The sequence below is a fragment of the Sebastes fasciatus genome, chromosome 15 (assembly GCF_043250625.1).
Source record: "Sebastes fasciatus isolate fSebFas1 chromosome 15, fSebFas1.pri, whole genome shotgun sequence".
Classification (NCBI taxonomy): domain Eukaryota; kingdom Metazoa; phylum Chordata; class Actinopteri; order Perciformes; family Sebastidae; genus Sebastes; species Sebastes fasciatus.
In genome coordinates this window covers 32,345,773-32,366,796 of record NC_133809.1, presented here as the reverse complement: position 1 = coordinate 32,366,796, position 21,024 = coordinate 32,345,773, and the positions used below count along the sequence as shown (strand labels likewise).

General features: G+C 40.0%; 1 protein-coding gene across 2 annotated transcripts; it reads right to left on the bottom strand.

Annotated features, from left to right (window-relative positions):
* Positions 1 to 8,349: 8,349 nt before the first annotated feature.
* Positions 8,350 to 20,971, bottom strand: qrsl1 (glutaminyl-tRNA amidotransferase subunit QRSL1). 2 transcript variants are annotated; one of them, XM_074659966.1, is made up of 12 exons: positions 20,894 to 20,971; positions 20,621 to 20,669; positions 18,057 to 18,216; positions 17,887 to 17,985; positions 17,714 to 17,810; positions 16,240 to 16,401; positions 15,965 to 16,140; positions 13,058 to 13,170; positions 11,277 to 11,469; positions 11,018 to 11,135; positions 9,152 to 9,357; positions 8,350 to 8,806 (listed from the first exon to the last, which is right to left on the bottom strand). In XM_074659966.1, exons 2-12 carry the CDS (start codon positions 20,642 to 20,644, stop codon positions 8,589 to 8,591), a joined length of 1,566 nt encoding a protein of 521 aa, XP_074516067.1. In that variant the 5' UTR covers positions 20,645 to 20,669; positions 20,894 to 20,971; the 3' UTR covers positions 8,350 to 8,588. The 2 variants fall into 2 exon arrangements, with proteins under 2 accessions (XP_074516067.1, XP_074516066.1); XM_074659965.1 differs by lacking the exon at positions 20,621 to 20,669 and having other exon boundaries at positions 18,057 to 18,218; positions 20,679 to 20,966.
* Positions 20,972 to 21,024: the final 53 nt, after the last annotated feature.

The window sequence follows — 21,024 nt, the reverse complement described above, 5'->3', positions numbered from 1 at the left end:
AAATTAGGTCTGTAGTTAACACAAGCTGAAGAGATTTTAACGTTTTGTTCTACGATATAGAATACATCAATAAATATCCCACTCGTGAATTTTGAAGCTTTTACGTGTCGTAAAAAAGGCGGTTGCTAACAAGTAGCTAAATGAGACTACAAAACGTCATCACACCGACTCGTCCTCCGTTACAGCCTCGTTGTGGATACTCACGTTCATGCTACTGTGATGTAGTTTGTTCATAGCCTAACGTTATCTTTTTACTTCTGGCAATTGTAGTCACACTTCAAAAATCATAAAAGTGGTGTTCATTTGTGAAAATTATTTTACGGAATAAAATGTATAAGTATCATAAACGTGTGTTTGCCACAGAGCTGATTTTCTGCAATAATACAAAACCCAATGGAAAAATTGCGTTGGGTTTTTGTGGAGGAAACCAGGGCGATACGTCATCCACTCTATTAGTTTAATGCAGAGGAAACCAGGGCGATACGTCATCCACTCTATTAGTTTAATGCAGGCTAAAATGTGGGGCCGAATGAAATGATTGGACGGGCTTATCCCAGTCCTGTGACAGCCACAGATACCAGATTTTTTTTATTTTTATCAGAGCATTTGATTTATTGATTGCTGTCGGGGTGTAAAGAGGATTTCATACTGAGATACCATAAAGCATGTGAATTTGAAGCAATACATGGCTGCTTTATTAAGTTAAAGGTCCCATATCGTGCTCATTTTCAGGTTCATAGTTGTATTTTGTGTTTCTACTAGAACATGTTTACATGCCTTAATGTTTAAAGCATGTTTAATGTTTAATGTTACTTTCTTCATTCTGTCTGTCTGAATATATCTGTATTTATCCTCTGTCTGAAACACTTCGTTTTAGCACATTTCAACGGAATTGCGTTGCTAGGCAACAGCTTGGGCCCATGTTTACTTCCTGTCAGTTGATGTCATTCACATACACTGCAACAGGAAATAAACTGTGACACAAAGTGCAAAGACATGAAAATCTCACTTTTTACAATATGGGACCTTTTAAAACAATTGATGCACCACAGATTCAGACCTCAAATAACCCCTGTGGGAAAACGAGAAGTAGTAAGATTATACACTCGTGTGTGTGTGTGCGCGTGTGTGTGTGTGTGTGCGTGTGTGCGTGTGTGTGTGTGTGTGTGCGTGCGTGCGTGCGTGCGTGCGTGCGTGCGTGCGTGCGTGCGTGCGTGTATGCGTGTATGCGTGTGTGTGTGTGTGTGTGTGTGTGTGTGCGCGCGCGTGCGTGTGCGCGTGTGCGTGCGTGTGTGAGAGAGAGAGAGAGACAGAGAGACAGAGATCTAATTTCAGTCTGCTGTGAGCTCAGTGTCTCCATGGAAAGGGACAGGAAGAACTCTTTGTTGGGTTTCACATGTTTTAAAGAAACTACACTGCACACCATTGAAATCAATGCACTGTATACAACCACACCACAATCCAAACTGTCAAAGTAGGAGAGTTCAGTAGCTTCACTATGTCAAAGTATATGACTTAAGACACTGATGCTGACCCTGGTCCCATATCAGTCAGGTAGAGGAAGTAGAGACTTGGAACAGCATAGCATCAGTAACAACCATTAATCATACTTTCATACAGGTTGCATAACCCTAATATCAATAAAATTATAAATATCCCTTCACTTATTACATTTACTGCACTGATACGAGCCATCATTGCATGCATCGTCACTTCAGGGAAGTACAGATATGCTGTCATCACACCCTGTACAAATGCATAATTTCACACTCAGTTCAAAGATACTAAAGATTTAACAATTCCCATACACACTGGGTGTATGATTTCTGACTGATCTGACTGACAAGGTAAGATTCAACACTGAGCTCACTACAAGCAGGTAGCGACACAACACCTTAACGGAAGACACTTTATCAGGATGAACGGGGGTGCTGTGAGGCTCTGTTGTGTGATGTTTCAGATATGGCATGGTGGTGTTGAGCTCTGTGGGTGGTAGTCAACTGCTGCATGCAGATTAGTCATCACATCCTCTTTTCCTGTTCCTGTTTTTGTCAACTTGATAGTAACACACTGCAAAATGATAGTTTTTCAGGCTCATGTATTAAACATCAACGGATAGCGCCACTTTTCAATAAAACTTCAGTCAATCAAAATCAGTCTTTCTGGATGAGGAACAAATATGTACCATAAGTTAATGACAATTAAGACCAATTGTCTGGTTACCGTGGCAACCATCTGTAAATCATCTTGGTTTTCTCATGTCATTCTACAAGAAGCCTGTGCGTCTGTCAAACACAAATAATATGGATCCAGGTCCAAACCCACTGTATGAAATACAGATTACCACAGATTATCACGAGTGGGATATTGAAATGAGATGTTGATGCTGATTGACATGCCATGGAAAGGCACCAGGTGCCAAATAATGTGCGAGCACTGTGGATCTTTCTGTAACTGATGTGAACAAACATTTCTGTAATGATCACCTATATCTCTGAATGACAAAAAGCCATTACATTAACAAACAGATGTAACCAGCAATGTTACGTATTCCATGTCTGAAAATGGCATAACATCACACATGTATAGTGAAAGAGTTTGCAGAGAGTGAGATGAAAGGATCAATCAATATACCATCTAAAGAACATATATTGCCAAGAAGTGAAAGTCAATAGTTCGTTCCATTGCAACATCAGCGCCCAGCAGCAGAGCTACACTTCCAACATTTTGGACCGAAAGCAAATACCGGACGACAGTAAAACGTCCGGCTAAATAGTACAAAATTAAAACAAAGTTATTTCTATTCTGCCCTAAATGGCCTGTGTTGAACAATAAAATATTATAAATATAATAAGCGTTTTCAGTCCAAAATGGCGGCAGCAGCAGCAGCAGCTGTTGCCGAATAAACACCAGAGTTTTGTCTCTTTGCTTCTATAGTCTTTGCCTGTACTGAAGCTACCGCAAGCAGCTGGTTAGCTTAGCTTAGTTTAGCACAGAGACTGGAAATGGGGAAACAGCTAGCCTGCTCTGTCTAATAAAACCCAGCACCTCTAAAACTAACTTATAATACATTATTTCCAATTTGTTTTAATCCTTACAAAAACTGATGTGTAAAAACACAATTTGTGGTGTTACAAAGCCAGGCTAGCGGTTTTCCCCTGTTTCAAGTAGCCTAGTCTTATGCTAAGCTAAGCTAACCAGCTGTTGGCTCATGGCTATAGCTTAATTTTTAGGCTACCATACATGTATATATATATACTGGTAAAACAAAGTTTGGAAACTTGTGTTTGGTCGATTATTTCTCTGTTGTTACAAAGCTAATGGTCATTGTATTTTACATCGTTGGAAAGCCTGTTTATTTACCAACGCAATGATTTCCAACTTGTAAGGATCATGCATTTGTGGGATGAGCAGCACAGCTGATTATGTGGGTAGCGCCCAAGAGAAATGTTCCAAAATGCTATGCCAATGGTAAACAGTGTATTCTCATAAGGCTACCAGGAAGCCTGCAATGACTGCCCTTCACCGTCAGGCCCGTTTGCGCTGGTGTCGACAACACAGACATGGAACCTGAACATGTATATATATATATATGTATGTATATATGAACAATTATGTAAAACTCATGCTACATATATACAAATTTAAATATGACATTTAAATGGTTCCTGTCCTGCATTTAAATTTGACCTTAGATACAGAAAAATCCACATGAGTAACAGTAGCATTGGTGAAGAATAGTTATTTTTTTACAGTTATATATAAAAAATGAACCCTATATTTGAGCAAGAGATTTGTTGTCCTACAAACAGTTCACACGGTTGAGGACTCATAGAGTTTCAAGTCTGTCCTATTAGAAATGTGCATGCAGTGGGGGCTTGTATAACCAAGATCAGGAAAATGAGACAGGATATTTTATTTTATTAAGTAAAAATTCTGTTCTTAATCCACCCTACTGTAAAATCCACTTAGATTCCACCAATACAAAATAAATAAATACATAAACCAGTTTTGTATAGTTACATGCTACTATTATTCACAAAAAGAAAGTCTACAGTAAGTCCATCCATCCTTGCAGAGAACTGGATGCTATCCAAGCATGCACTTGGCAAGAGGCATGGACGAGTCACAAGTCCTCACAGGACTTACACATATAGACACACATGGTGATGTTTGACCTTGAACGGTCCAAAAAACAGTCTTTAACAGAAAGCTGAGCTCATGCAACCACAAGTTAATCTGTGGAAGGTAAAGGAACCAACCTCAGGGTTTGGGAGATCCCTTCACCTGGCAACGCCCAGCTGTGGCAGTAATCCTCTGGTTTAAAGAGGAACAGGCCATCCCACACACAGCCGTGTACTTCTATCTTTGTGAGGACACTCATTACCATAATGCATTCCCTAGCCCCTTACCCTAACCTTAACCATCACAGCTAAATGCCTGACCCCAACCCTTACCCTAACCTTAACCTTATTCTAACTTGAACCTTAAAACCAAGTCTGAACCCTCAAACAGGCCTTTGAAGGTCTGTCCAAAGGTGAGGACCGGCCAAAATGTCCTCACTTTCCAAAAATGTCCTCACTCTAAAGGTCTAAAACTCAAAGTGGTCCTCACAAAGATAGTTGTACAAGCACATACACACACACACACACACACACACACTTGATGCTTGTTTTTCTTTTTTCTTTTAATATACAGTACCTCCATGGTTTAACAAGAAAGACACAACTTTTTCTTTGCAATTCAAGTTCCCCTTCTCAAACCAATACAAACATATTTACTGTTTAGATGCCCTCTCTGTGACAGCCTTTGTGTGTGTGGGTGTCTAATATCTCATTTTACAATCAGTGTAACCTACAAAACATGACACAAAGCACTTCCTTCTGCACTGAGCACTGTGAGCGCATTGTACAATCTGAAGTACTTTACATTCATATTCTGAGGTGTCGTAATCTTCCAATGAGTGCAACTGTCAAGCAGAGATTATAGGCATTCACTGTTTTATATGGACATACTGTACATGGCTTATGTGAGGAGCCTGTGCTTTCATTTCAATAGCATGTCCTTCTCTGTCAACCATGAACGATGGCGACATTTGCATAATGAACACAGAGACCAGGATCAAATGAGAGGCACTGGAAAGAGCTGGGCAGGTGGGAGGGATGGAGCAATGATGAAAGAGGAGAGGAGATACCACGCAAATCCACACATCCAGAGAGGAGAATGTCAGAGGAAACAGGAGCCCAGCATGGGCTCCATGTGTTCTGCTGTGTGAGATATTGGACACAACAAGACTTAAAGCTCTACATTTCAGTTGCCACACCGGTTTTCACATAATTCCGTTTTTAGATAGGCTACCCACGTTATGGACTGATTAGAAGCCATTTTTTAAACTGTTACTTCATGTTGTAACCATTTAGAATGACTTCGACCAGTGGCATGACTTCCTTTGTCATAGAGGAGCGGAAGTAACTTTAAAAGGAAAATCTTTTAAAGTTTTATTAATTCCATATTTTGGAAGCTAGGTGATTAGCCTAGCTTAGAATAAAGCCTGGAACCAGGCGGAAACAGCTAGCCTGGCTCTGTCCAAACTTAAAACAATGTGAATAAGTGTAGGCCTAGTTCCCAAAATGTCTAACTATTCCTTTAAAGATGGAGCTCTTAATTGCTAATGCACGTACAGAAACATGAGCACCAGCTCTAACAAGCATCTAAATCCTATTCTAGTCTTCATGTGGCCTGCTGTGGCTGGCTAAACTCCCAAAATTAGGGAAGGGTGGACCTGGTCTTGAATAACACCATATCTTCTTCTTATCAAGTAATTTTTTGTCTGGAAATGTATTATCTCAAAACAACTGACAATGCCAGTGGAGTAAGAATATTTCACCTTTTTTATTTTTTTTTAAATAAAATGTTATTAATTATTAAAAACATGCCTTATTCTTTCTTGTTTCAAGAAAAGTTTAGGCTAATTTGTAGAAAACATGATTATTTCAGCCTTTGCCCAATGTCAGCTGGGATCGGCTCCAGCCCCCCGCGACCATGAAAAGGATAAGCGGTTACAGATAAAGGTTGGATGGATGGATGGATGATTATTTCAGTTTTTTGCAGTGCACACTTTTCACTGAGAATGATATGGTTCCTTAAAGTGAAGTGATGTGATGTCAAATTATTTCAAAATTGTTCTATAGAATACAGAAGGAAGTATGACTGTTGCAATGTCAGCTTTTGTCGTTTTTGGCAAAACAATATACTGAAACACTATCAGTTTAATAAATTAATATACACTCACCTGCCACTTTATTAGGTACACCTTGCTAGTACCGGGTGGTCTTCTGCTGCTGTAGCCCGTCTGCCTCAAGGTTGGACGTGTTGTGCGTTCAGAGATGGTATTCTGCATACTTTGGTTGTAACGAGTGGTTATTTGAGTTACTGTTGCCTTTCTATCATCTCCAACCACTCTGCCCATTCTCCTCTGACCTCTGACATCAACAAGGCATTTTCTCTTAATTAAGTCTCAATGTGGCCTGCTGTGGCTGGCTGCTTGTTCTCAGACTGAGGTGTCCTCCTTTCAGCTGACGTACAACAGGTTTTGTGCTAAATTTAGCAGGTAGCTAGCTGCATGCTAATTGTAGCAACAGGATTTGGGGATTCCTGGGCATTGTAACAAAATTAGGGAAGGGTGGACTTGGTCTTGAATAACACAACACTACAAATATCTCCTTAGCTGTCATTTTTGTCTGTAATTTTATTTTCTCAAAACAAGTGACTAAATCTGCCAGTGCAGTAAGGATATTTCACCTTTTATTTTTTAGATAAAATATTATTAATTATTAACAACCTGCCTTATTCTTTCTTGTTTAAAAAAAATATTAATTTGTAGAAAATAATTAAAAACATGATCATTTAATTTTTTTGCAGAGCACTTTATCCTGAGAATGATGTGGTTCCTTAATATGAAGTCATGTAAAGTAAATCATGTCAAAATTGTTCTACAGAATACAAAAGGAAGTCGGACTGTTGCAAACGTTTGCTTTTGTTGTTTTGGGCAAAACAATATACTGAAACTGAAATATATATAGGTAGAATTTACAGATGTACAACGAATTTAGTATAGACTGATAGAGAGAAGAGAAAGAGATAGAAGTAAATGCCTGGTCACAGCAGTGAGCCGGGATATGAGATCAAATAAGATCAGTCAGATTTTCAGTGAAGGTGAAATTGGTCAAAAATATTTTGTGAGCAAACATGGTAATTAGCCTAGCTTAGCATGAAGCCTGGAAGCAGGGGGAAACAGCTAGCCTGGCTCTGTCCAAGTGTACTGTCTTGTACTGTTTAGCTGTAAAATGAGAAAGTTTGCCCCGGCTGGTGGGCAGTGCTTGGTATTTCCTCAACTGATCTCAACATGGCTGCCAGGTCACAAACTTTCTCATTTTACAGCTAAACAGTACATTACAAGATGTTTCTGAGAACATCTGAGGAGAGATATGGCATTACAGTAACAGAATATTGATTCATATGTGATCAGCGCTGCCTAGTTTGACCCTTTGATCAGAGTTTGTGAGTGATTGACAGCTGCTCAGAGACAGCAAGGCTCAGGATCAGCTCTGATTGCTTGTTTTCCTCCGGTCTGTGAAATCTTCCAGATGCCGTTAGGAGCACCAAAGGACACTGGAGGACACAGAGGAATATGATTTTTTTCAGATTACCTGTCTCTTGCACTACTGTCAGGATATAGTGACTGTTTTATAAAATAACTTTTTTTAAATCATATTTGCTCCATTTCTACCCACTGCTGCTTTAATTGAATATAAAAGTATGCAACCATGCTAACATGTTCACAACGACATGCTGATGTTTAGCAGGTGTTATGTTCACCATTAGCACTAAAAACAGAGAACAGCTGAGGCTCATGGTAATTTATTTCATTAATTTAACAGGTATTTGGTCATAAAACAAAGTATTGGACAATTGAAATTTCACTAAAAATCAAAAATGTGAACCCCATGGTGGTGCGGGAGGAAAAGTCAGGAGATCACTCTCTCTGAGGACCTTCCATGATTCATGAATGTACAAAGTTTCATGGCAATCCCTCCAATATTGTGGAAATATTTCAGTCTGGACCAAAGTGGCGGACCTACTGACCGTCCAAGAGAGCAACCTGGCCACCTCTAGAGCCACGTGCTAGCATGACCCAAATACTCTCAATCAACAAGTAAACAAATGCAGGTAAAGAACAGCATTTTAGCAGGAAGTGTGTCTACTTGATTAGACAATAGTGCTTGAAAACAATTTCAATAATAATTAAATAATAAAATGACATTTAATAAATATCACTCTATCAATAAATCACCATTTTGCATATATTTAATAGCACCACTTTCAGACAACAAATACAGCAGCATGTCGCAGATTAAACACAATGTCCCTGCACTTCAAATATGAGGCATGTTATAAAGCACTGAGTCCATCCCTTGTGTTTCATTCCATCAAGGAAAAGGCATCGTACAAGTCAAGAAAAGTAGTTACTTTAAAGTCCATTATATGTGCCTTTGTCAACAGTCAGTCCCTGGTGTCCACAGTTCTTTTCATACAGCTGAAGTCTGCTCTCTTTTGGACATTCCTGTGTCACACCTGCTCTTGCTGGAGTCTCCATAGTCACTGATGGAGGGAAACCCAACCCTTTGCTCGATCCATCGGGCAACACTGAGCAGCTTCATGTCTTGGAGGGCGGGGGCTATGAGCTGCAAACCAATAGGGAGGCCCCGTCTTGATAAAGCAGTTGGCACAGAAACAGCAGGGAGACCTGGGGTGAGAAAAACAAAAGAGTGAGGGAAGTTCAGGGAAAGGCAATGATTAGGATCTAAATGTTAGTTACAGGTTAGTTTGGAGAAAAAATGGTACTCGATGTAAACACACTCCTGTATTACATGTGTTGACCAGGTCATGTTTATCTACCCAGAGATCAACAAAGAAAACAGAGAAGTAAAATACTCATTTCCCCTTTTTCATTTCACCATGACATTTGTGGTCCAACGAGCCTTTGTTATAGGATGTAAAATAAGAAGCACAAACAAAACTGAAGTAGTTTTGGGTGAAAGTTCCTGAATCCTCCCACACATCCTATACATGAACAGTTTCCTCTCTGTACCTGCAATGTTGACAGGCTGGGTGAAGACGTCTTCCTGCGCGCTGCGTGTTTGGTTGTCTTCCTGTGTGAAGTCGGAGTAACGGGCTGCATCAGTCAGAGTGGTGGGCGTCAGCAGCACGTCCACGCCCGATCTGAACACGTGTTTGAAATCATCTGCGATCAACCGGCGGACTTTCTGAGCCTTTAGAAAGTAGTGCTGGTAGTTCCTGGCAAAATGAGGGTGAGGATGCCGACAGTTAACCTTGCCGTTTCAGAAATATTACAGCTCCACCGGACAATTTTATTCTCTCATATATTTCATGAAAGACAACTTGGCAAATAACCAAATGTGTGTTTGCAGAGCACAGGAGCTGCATCCGGAACCGGGATCAGCGTAGCCGGGTGGCAGAGGCAAATCACCCAGTAGCTTCTCTCAGATACATTGACATCGAGCAAGTTAGATCTCCAAGACGAGGAGGAGAATTAAATACCGTCTTACTCCAAAGAGAAAGCTACTATATGTTCATTCTCCAGACTCTTACACCTAGAGGTCTGAATCAAGAGGATGAGATCAAACTTTTTCTCTAAAACAATTAACAGTGGTTGTACTATGATGGCTCTTTCTATATATACAGTTATATTTATATATTCTGACATACATATTTGTAATGTTGTATACAACAGGTGTGTCTTTTTTCCATATAGGGATTTGATATAGATATCTTATTTAGAAGGTACGGATGCACCGATCCGACTTTTTCAGTCCAGATAGCAATAGTGATACCTGGGCTTTGGGTATCGGTCGATACTGAGTACTGATCCGATACCAGAGTTTAATTAATCAGCTGTATGCCTCACTGGGTGGAGGTGACTGGGATCATTCTTTTATGTGTAAGGAAACATCAGGCTAGACTTAAACATCGCTGTCTTAACTTTGTAAAACAAAAAGTAGCAAATAAATATATAGATATAAATTTACCGAATTGTTATTTATTATCAAAATAATAAGTACCAGCAACTTGGCAAAAAATCTTCAAAATTAAGAGGTTCCTGTACTATTACAGTGCCTCATACGCGCTCTAACACGACTAACGGTCACAGAATATAAAAAACGTTTTTTGTTTCTGTCTTCTAGTGATTTTATTTTTTGTTTTTAGAAATACAAATTGTCAATCAACCTGTTTTTTAAGTTTAGTTTATCCCTTTTTGACCCTGATAATGAAAAACACCTTGTATTTCTATTTACATTTTTTATTTTAAAATGAAAATCAAATAACATAATTTTTGTATTTTAATATCCTTTTGCGAAAGGAAAATGGAATGACCAAACGATACACTGACCATTAAACATTTCCTCTTTCCTTTTTCCTCTACCTCAACGTAATGTAATATTTTTCAACGTAGGTGATGGATTTTCTGATATATGTGATGATGAATGACATAATGTTTATAAATAACATGTTTGATATTTAAAAGTATGATTTTTAAAAGTATGGCTTTTGTATTACTGTTTTTATGTACATATTGTGAATTGTTTGTGGATGTTTTATCACACTGGTGTTTTGGATGAACTACACCTGCCGTCATCGAGCTAGTTTGCCTATCGGTGTGCTTTGTGTAAAAATATGGATGTGGTTTCCACTTTTTTAAACATTTTGACCTGACAAAGATCCAAGCAGGATTGAAACATCAATACAAATATCGTGGCATCAGTAGTGTGCAGGCGTTACCTTTTTCTTCAAATAGAATCAAATAACCAAATGTGCTCATAAAAAGGTCAAGGAGAAAAGGTCAAAGCGATAAAGTGACACACTGTCACCTTGACACTGGTGTGTAGTTAATGAACTGAAGCAGAAGGGTGCAAGCAGGTTCAATCTGTTGTCTTACTGTTTGAGCAGGAAGTAGTTCCCAGACAGTATCCTCCCTCTCACTACATCGTTGAAGCCCTCGTGTCGGCTCGAGGCATACATGGCCTCTGTCGAGCTGTCCACCTCGCTACGATGGCCTGACAGAAGAGGGATGGAAATCAATAGCAATACCTTTTCTGATTTTCTACAGTTAAATAATCCAACAGTGTAAAGTAATGTGTGATAATGTGTAAAATGCTCCACACTGCAACCTTGAAATATTGCATACTGGTTCATACCGTATTCTAGGCCGTCAAAACGGGCCATGTTAGATGCCACCTCAGCATGGCACAGAACGCGGTAACACACAATGGAGTACTGGGTGTGGGGAAGGGATACTTGCTTCACCTGCGCCCCCGCCCTCTCAAACATGTCAGCAAGACGGCTCCATTGTGCTACAGTCTCCTCAGACAGCCCCGGGGCGTGGTACTCCTGACACACATTAGGAGACAGGAAAGTCAAGCAGCTTTAGGAAATCACTGGTTATTGGACTTGCATTTATATAGCTCCTTTCTAGTCTTCCGACCACTCAAAGCTCTTTACACTACATGTCAGCATTCACCCATTCACACACACATTCATACACTGATGGCAGAGGCTGCTAAGGTACCAACCTCAATCAGGATCTAATCTAAATACTCATTCACACACACCGATGGCTATGCCTTCGGGAGCAATTTGGGGTTAAGTGTCTTGCTCAAGGACACATTGACATGTGACCCGGAGCAGCCGGGGACCAAACCCCCGACCTTACGATTGGTGGACGACCTGCTCTACCCTCTGAGCCATGCATCTGTGTTCACAGAGATATTAAATTTTTTTTTTTTTTTTTTAATCAGAACCATACATATAATATACTCTACAAAGAATTTGTCTTGATGATATCGCTGCTAAGACACACAAACTTCAAGTACAGGACATGCCATGGTTTTCATCAGGGCTGTCAAAGTTAACGCGATATCACAACTTTATTTTAACGCCACTAATTTCTTTAACACATTAACACAACTGCCAATTTTTAGGTTGTAGCGGGCATCATATGTAACTACAAAACCTAAGGGATCCATCGGTACCAACCATGACATACTAGCTTGTTGTGAAGGAGGTTAAATAACGCTCCAAACTTACGCTAAATTTTGGCGAGGAAAAACTGTCATGGCCATTTTCAAAGGCGTCCCTTGACCTCTGACCTCCAGATCAGTGAATGTAAATGGGTTCTATGGGTACCCACGAGTCTCCCCTTTACAGACATGCCCACTTTATGATAATCACATGCAGTTTGGGGCAAGTCATAGTCAAGTCAGCACACTGACACACTGACAGCTGTTGTTGCCTGTTGGGCTGCAGTTTGCCATGTTATGATTGGAGCATATTGTTTTATACTAAATGCAGTACCTGTGAGGGTTTCTGGATCAATATCTGTCATTGTTTTGTGTTGTTAATTGATTTACAATAATAAATATATACATACATTTCCATAAAGCAGAATATTTACCCACCCATGTTGATAAGAGTATTAAATATTTATATACAAATCTCCTTTTAAGGTACATTTTTTACCGATAAAAAAATGTGCGATTAATTTGTGATCAGTTGTGATTAACTATGAACCATCATGCGATTAATCACGATTAAATATTTTAATTGATTGACAGCCCTAGTTTTCATCTAAAAAAAACAGAAGATATGTAACAAAAATCATCATAATATCAACAGTTTCTTCTCCAGTCAGATTGATGACTGTAATGTTGCGTATTTGATGTAGTACAAGTCTGTTACGCATCATAAGTTTTGTTTCTGATAGCTTTAGAACTGCAGTACTCTTCAAGTTTTTCATATTTACAACAAAACTTAAACATCTTACATTTAAAATGAGATTTGTATAATACTTTGCAAGTGGAAACTACCTTTGAAATGCTTAAGTCTTTGACTATTCCAATTAATTTGAAGGAAAAGGTGGTGCCGGTGATGCTGAGATAATAGAGTGGAGAAGATGATTTTAATACTGAGCTAAACTCACCTTAGGAATGCCTACGCAGATGTTCCTGACATCAAAGTGTTCAGGTAACTCTGTCAGTGATGAGGGAGCAGGAGTTGTTGTTGAATCTTTAATATCAAGGCCTTGGAGGATACCTGTGTGACATAGCAAAACCCAGGTTAGGTCCATTATTTGATCGCAGTATGACAAATGCACAACACTGTTGAGCTGCTATACTGATTCATTAACAATGTCACATTTTGTTCCATTACATGGATAGATTCAAAGGTGCCCTGTGGAGTGTTGTCTCACCAAAACACATTGTTTGTATCCTTGAGGTCTAACAAATGTGTTGAATGCACTTCCTTCCTTGTGAAAAATTCACGAAGCCATTTTTTCTTTTTTACATTTTAAATTGTACCTTGTTTACATTGCAGGATGAGAACTGTGTGCTTGTTACAAACAAGATCTGTAACTATCGTAAAAACGTGGCATGGGGTCCGTGAAAAGTTTTCAGATTCATTCATTTAAATTATCATGATAGAATTTTCTTTTTTAACAATAAGCTTCATAAATCAAAGAATAATATTTTCATTTTTAAATCTACAATAGTTCTTATATTACATTCTAATCTAACAAATATATAACTTTTAGATTAAAAAATATGTTTAATACATGTCTAATATCTTTCTAATACATTTCTCTTGTATTCTTTCACATAACTAAGACTATAGAAGTGCAAAATAATAGGCTACGTCAAATTATTCCAAGGGACATACATGACGGGGGGTCCCCGGTATATTCTCTATCTTGTAAGGGGTCCTTAGCTGAAAAAAGATTGATAACCTCTGCTTTATTTAAAGGGACTGTTGTAAGAATCAGAAATGCTTGTTAACAGTGACACCTGTGGTCGTTAAGTCAACGAAAGTCAGCGTCCTGCTGCTCGCGCTTGCTCTCTCTAAATAGACATGAACGAGCATCGCTCAAAACAGTGAGGCGACACACGTCAGCTAAAAGCACAATATCACTCTATTTTTCAGCTGCTTGGCAGTAATGTTAGCTGACCAGACGAAGGTCTCTCCATGAATCAATGCTGATCCTAGTGTTTGCAAATTTCCCCACTGTGGGACTAATAAAGGAATATCTTATCTTTCCTGCTTCAGCCTCTCGACCGCGGCCGGAGGGAGCCACCGGCAACCGGTCGGAGACGATAACGTTTCTCTCTGCGGAGCCCCGTCACTTCACAAGACACGGGAAACCTCTGTTGGTCTGGAGGAGCTGCAGCAGTTATTTCTGCACAAACGTCCACTGAACATTCACTAGATATTCTACGAGCTAAACTAACGCAGTGTGTATTGTGCGTGCATGCATGTGAGGTGGAGCGAGAACAAGCGTGGTGTGTGAGTGAAGGCAGGCAGAGGAGCAGAGTACAGCAGAGACTCCGGTCTTGGAGACCAAAGCTATGGTCTCCTCCGCGTCCTCCGACCACGGCCAACACTGTTTAACAGACGGGCTTCACTAGATACAACTTTGCGGGTTTGGTGCTTCCGTGTAGTTTGTGTTGGTGTGACGGAGTAGCCGTCACTGACTGTGGGCAGCGCACACACATCACCTCAGGCCGCACACACCAACATTTCTCCGCTGCGCTGCTGCGCCACTGGCCTGCTGCCTGCAGGCAGCACACACACACACACGCCAAACATTTCTCCGCTGCCTTCCTGATTCACTCCGAAGTTAAAACACATCGCGACATATCCCTCTCCCCTAAACTGTTTTTCATGTTGTACGGAGTTTTGAAATAGAACCCCGCGACATGCACACTTGATTGTTCTGCTGTTTCCTATACGCATATATTCAAACAAACATTATTCTCACTGACCAGTAGCTGAAATGCTGCCTGTCCATCCTGTCATGTCCCATTCATGGGTTTGACGAGCGAAACGGGGCCGTAACAAATCCCCCCGTTAAAAAGGGCGCTCTCGCGCGTTTTTGATGTCATGTTGCAGCATAAATATGTTGCAATTTGGATTGGTTTTTTGCCAACAGAAAAGTATGGAGTTATTGAGGAACTCAATTTTCAGTGCTATTTGATGTTTGTGTACATAGCTTATTTTCAATTTTTTCACCTTTTGTAAATATTAAGCACCGATTGCACTTTGGGAGGCCGGCATAATAAAAGGGACTACGACATGCGAGCGCGCATTGGAAACCGACGCGGGTGATTTATACGTGTAAAAAGTTACAAACATTCCCTTAAACCAGATAAGTGCAATTCAAAGCCCTCAAAGAGCTGGAAATGTAGAATGACCATATTCAAGAGCAAGAAAGGGTTTTGGCTGGACTGCAGAAGGCCAGCCTGACGTTGACTGAGTGACACCAACATGGCAGCTCCTTAGGAAACTTTCCTCTCTTACATCATGAAAACAGTTCAATAAACATTTTATGTCAGAAATAAGCCATGCAGTTGCTGAATCTGTCTTTATTTTGTAAAGCACTTGGGTCAACTTTTGATTTTTTAAATGTGCTTTAAAAAGAAATTTGGATTGGGTTTATTTTGGATCAAAAACGGTTAGTTTAAAATTTTCTCGGGAGTTTCCAGAGTCATGCCGAGAGTCATAAAGTAGCCTAGACCTCAACTTTATGCAAATGAGGAGCGGCCGCGGCGCCCCGTCTCTTGAATCACGCCGCCACGCTACCAGAATGCATTGCACGGCTGCTTACATAGACAATGAATGGGAAGCATTAAAAGGACGGAGGCTGTGGATGTACCAGTACTGGATTTAACATTACAGACATGACCACTGACTATTTGTGTAACAATTTAGCCACATATTCATAGACTGACCGTACACAGTCCAGACATATGCTCGGTTTTGACCAAGTCTTGTTTATGTAGGACCGGATGACGTTCAACATTCGTCTAATGACAGGTCATCAATAGTGTCCTACCTAAGACGATGGCTGCGTCACTGACGCTGCGGGTCATAATGCCGGGGACGTCCATGGAGTTGACCAGGGGGATGAGACCATGTCTGGACAGCAGACCATAAGTGGGCTTCAGGGCCACAACGCCACACAGTGCTCCGGGGTTACGAGTAGAACCACCTGTGTCTGAACCCAAAGCCCTGCCAAGTAATTACCAAAACAGTACATTTTGATTTGTAATCACCCTTTTCAATCAAATATTTCCTTTGTAACCAGTGCATATGAATGTGTTCCCTCACAGGTAGCTGGTGAGTGAGGCCACAGCTGCAGCACTTCCTCCTGAACTTCCTCCAGTGATGACCCAGTCAGAGTCTAGCGCTGCCCCGGTCTGCTCTCTGTAGGGAGCCGCATAGCCCCAGGGGTTTCTCACCGGACCGAAAGCCCCGTCAGTACTGCCTGCACTGAGAGACAAATAAACAAATAAATACACAAGGCAAAAGTGAGCATGGCTCACATCCCCCGCTCACTGCTTGACCCCTACTAAAGTAGGGCCAAAGGTTTTGCCCTTTATGAACTAATGGAATTAGTCTACTGAGCACAATGTAGCTTGTTATTAGCTCACCTTCCTGAAGTTCCTCAATTCTAATCCCCAAAAGGCACAACTAGACCACACTGTCAAACATTACACCAAATTTGAAGTTCCTAAGTTAAATAGTTTCTGAGTTCTGCTCTGGAAACGAAACAGACACGCGGAGCGCTGCATACCCGACTACGTTGTCGCGTGGGTATAATAAGACGATGACAACCAGTAATCTAAAAAATGTCTCCAACTGTAGGTTTGCACAGCAGTAACAGCTTCATCAAGCAATTTGTAAAATAGACTGGGATTTGTAACTAGCTGTTACTGAAAGGCAAGCTGTGAGTACACAGCTATTTATTTCTTTATTTGACAGGGACAATACATGTAGGGATTGTTACACTTAATTAAAGTGCAACCGATGCAATGTACAGTATATAGGACTTCTAGACGTAGCTAATTTGCAGACCTTGTCCCAGGTTAGGCTTTTAAAAAAAGATAAAGCTATATAATAGCACATCATACATAAAATAATATAATACAACATTGTATATTACAATCAATTTACATATGTTTGTTCCCAATCAATAATCAGCAATCACAGTTTTGGTTTAGTTTCAGCCAGTGTTTCACCTTTTCAAGAAACATTTTCAGGTCAGGTTGTATTTTTATTTCCGTTGGTAGGGTGTTCCAAATATTTATTCCTTTTACTTAAAAGACGACTGACGGAAGGTAGTTTTGCGTTGTGTCACTCTGCAGTTACCATTCATTGATCCCCTAGTGGCTATTCTATTGGTATTCATTTCGGTGACATATGGACAAAGTACAGCTGGGGAGAGATTGTTCACATATTTAAAAATCAATTGGATAAAAGAAAACTTGATAAAACTATCAAAACTGAGCAGATTATACTTTTTTCAGAATTATACAGTGATGCCTTTTCCTTTGTTTTTGATCCATTATTTTCAGTGCTTGTTTATATAGCGATGCAACAGGTTTGACAGTTGACTGTGAAGCCTGGCTCCATACAGTAACACAACAAGACAAGTGTGAAAATATCATGGCATGCATAAACAGCTGAGCTGTATAAACGGGTTCTATTGTCGTATCATCACCGTTCAGATTTACCTTTACTGTCTTGCATAACTTTTTAACATGTTTCATGTGTATTCTGACATTGATAATAATGGCCTTACCCCATAGCAAACTCATCCATGTTGGACTTCCCCATAAGAACAGCCCCTTGGTCAAAAAGCTTCTGGACCACTGTAGCATTGTATGGTGGAGTGTAGTCTGTAGCACAAGTAACGGCAGGTTATCATTGGAAAATAAAAGACACAGCAACTTTCACTGAGGTTCACACACACACCTTTAAGCATTCTGGAAGCACATGTAGTCTTGATATTTTCTGTGCAGAAGTTGTCTTTGACTGTAAATGGGATTCCATCCAGTAGACCTTTGGGGGCACCTGAGGGAAAACAAGATCAGTAACACCTTCGACTGTAACACAGAATATATAGAAATACACGCTGTCCCCACCTCTCAGCAGTCTGGTTTCTGCTTCTTGAGCCTGCTTCAGTGCCAACTCCTCTGTCACAGTGATGTAAGCATTAAGATGTTGTGTTTTCTTGATGTGGTTCAGACACTTCCTACAGAGCTCTGTTGGAGAGATTCTTCCCTCCCTGAGCGCCAAAGACACCTGGAGAAAGAACAATGATGAAATACCAGTGGTGGAATGTCAATCAGTTATTACCTCTGCCAAGGCCGAAGGCCTAGGTAGGAGGTTATGTTTTCACCGGCGTTGGTTTGTTGGTTTGTCCGTTTGCAGGATTACTCCAAAAGTCTGCGATGGATTTGAATGACATTTTTTGGAGGGGTGGGGTGTGGCACATGAACAATCCATTAGATTTTGGTGGCGATCTGGATCATGATCCGGATTCAGGAATATTTTTAAGGATTCCGATCAGAACATTAAGACCTCTGGGTATAACACATGCACAGTGTAACTGATGACGCGTTGATGACGCATGACCTGAGAGAGCGGGGGGTGGGGTGATGGGGAGGACAACTGTAGATTCAGCGTTTTTTCACACTAAGCTCTGTAAAATTACAGATGAGTTCAACCAAAGCACACTTGGTTATTGTTGGAAAGAGTAAGAACAACGGTTTAGGTGAGTTTTATTTTGTTTCTGTCCAGTTTGAATGAAGTGTTTTACGATGCTACGTAACGTACAGCTGATCTCGACGAACTAAAATACACGTGGATGATGGCGCAAGCTGCGCGAAGAGGGGGGCGGAGGTCTGCGCTCTCCAAGTGCCATTCTAGTTTTACTCAATAGACCCCTTTCACAGCAGACATTTTAGCTTGTCATAGTAGGAAAAGCACAGGTGTTACTCTTACATTAATATTGGCCATGTACTATTCAAGTGTCCCAGTAAGCCATGACAGCGAGCCAGCATGCACAACACCAGGACACTGACGCAGCATCCCGGTGCTTTTCTGACTTTTTATCTTAAAATACCTTCCATGAAAAGGGCATAATACTGTAGTTGAGTACAATTTTGAGGTTTGTGTACTTTATTTGAGATGACATTTTATCATACTTTATTCTACTCCACTTAAAGCTGCAGTAGACAGAATGTTTTTGGCATCATTGGTCAAAAATTCCATAATAACCTTTCAGCGTTCCTATTGGCTGTTCATTCAACGGAGGCAGCTGTCAACCAACTTCGACCAAACGATCAAACTAGGTAGCGCTGATCAAATATGAATCAATATTCTGTTACTGTAATGCCTATTTCTCTCCTCAGATTTTTTAGAAACATCTTGTAGTGCACGGTTTAGCTGTAAAATGAGAAAGTGTGCTCTGGCTGGTGGGCGGTGCTTGGTATTTCCCCAACTGATCTCAACATGGCTGCCGGGTCACAAACTTTCTAATTTTACAGCTAAACCGTGCACTACAAGATGATTCTGAGAACATCTGAGGAGAGAAATAGGCATTACAGTATATCTATCTAGCTATTTATCAATCTATCTATCAATCAGTCAGTATTCCAATAATATATTAATTATAAATATTACACTCTGAATGGGGTCATTCTGCATAATGAATACCTTTATTTTTGACACTTAGTACATGTATCTGCTAATTCTTGCATACCTTTACTTACTTAAGGTTAAATAAACGTATTGCTAATTTTACTTAAGTTAAATAAAATACCTGTATAGTTCCTCAACAACTATGAAAGACAGTGGTGTCATTGTTTCATTGATGGACGGGACTACTTCCTTCACACCAACACATCTCGTTAGTAACTTTATAAAGCCTGATGGTTGAGCAGTCTAGCTCACTGGGTTAGTTCACATCAGCTGCATCATCTTCTACTACATACTGTTCATACAACTACGTTCTACTAGTTCTCTCATATGCAGAAAGCACAATAAGCAGACAGAAGGTTTTAAACGGTTGCCTGATCAGATGTTGGAGCTGTTGCTAGTTAGGGAGCAACAGTATTACACATTGTGTATTATTTCCCTTCAGCTAGTTGTGTATTGTATTGTTATTGTATGTTATTGTATTTTTATTGTATTGTTATTGTATGTTATTGTATTGTTATTGTATGTTATTGTATTGTTATTGTATTGTTATTGTATGTTATTGTATTTTATTGTATTGTTATTGTATGTTATTGTATGTTATTGTATTGTTATTGTATTGTATTGTTATTGTATGTTGTATTGTTATTGTATGTTATTGTATGTTATTGTATTTTTATTGTATTGTTATTGTATGTTATTGTATTTTTATTGTATGTTATTGTATGTTATTGTATTGTTATTGTATTGTTATTGTATGTTATTGTATTGTTATTGTATGTTATTGTATTGTTATTGTATGTTATTGTATTTTTATTGTATGCTATTGTATGTTATTGTATTGTTATTGTATTGTTATTGTATGTTATACATTGTATGTATATTGTATATAGTTGTGTATTGACAGCATCAAAGGTCCAGAGGCCGTTTAGCTGCAGGTAAACGCGGTGAACACACTGAACACTCAGGAGTGAATAAAACGAAGAAGCGGAGCAGTGGTACTCACCTCTGTGATCGTCCGGCTGAGCATCTCTACACTCTCTTTCTGTGAAAACCTTTATCCTCTGTGATCGTCCGGCTGAGCATCTCTACACTCTCTTTCTGTGACAACCTTTATCCTCTGTGATCGTCCGGCTGAGCATCTCTACACTCTCTTTCTGTGACAACCTTTATCCTCTGTGATCGTCCGGCTGAGCATCTCTACACTCTCTTTCTGTGACAACCTTTATCCTCTGTGATCGTCAGGCTGAGCATCTCTACACTCTCTTTCTGTGACAACCTTTAAACTAACAACCTTCCAACAGTGTGCAGCTCCAGCAGGCTGCCATGTTGGTTTCCATAATCACCGTCTAACAGCGCTTTCTGTGATTGGACGGCTGTTGAGGAAACCGCGCTGTGATTGGTGGAGAG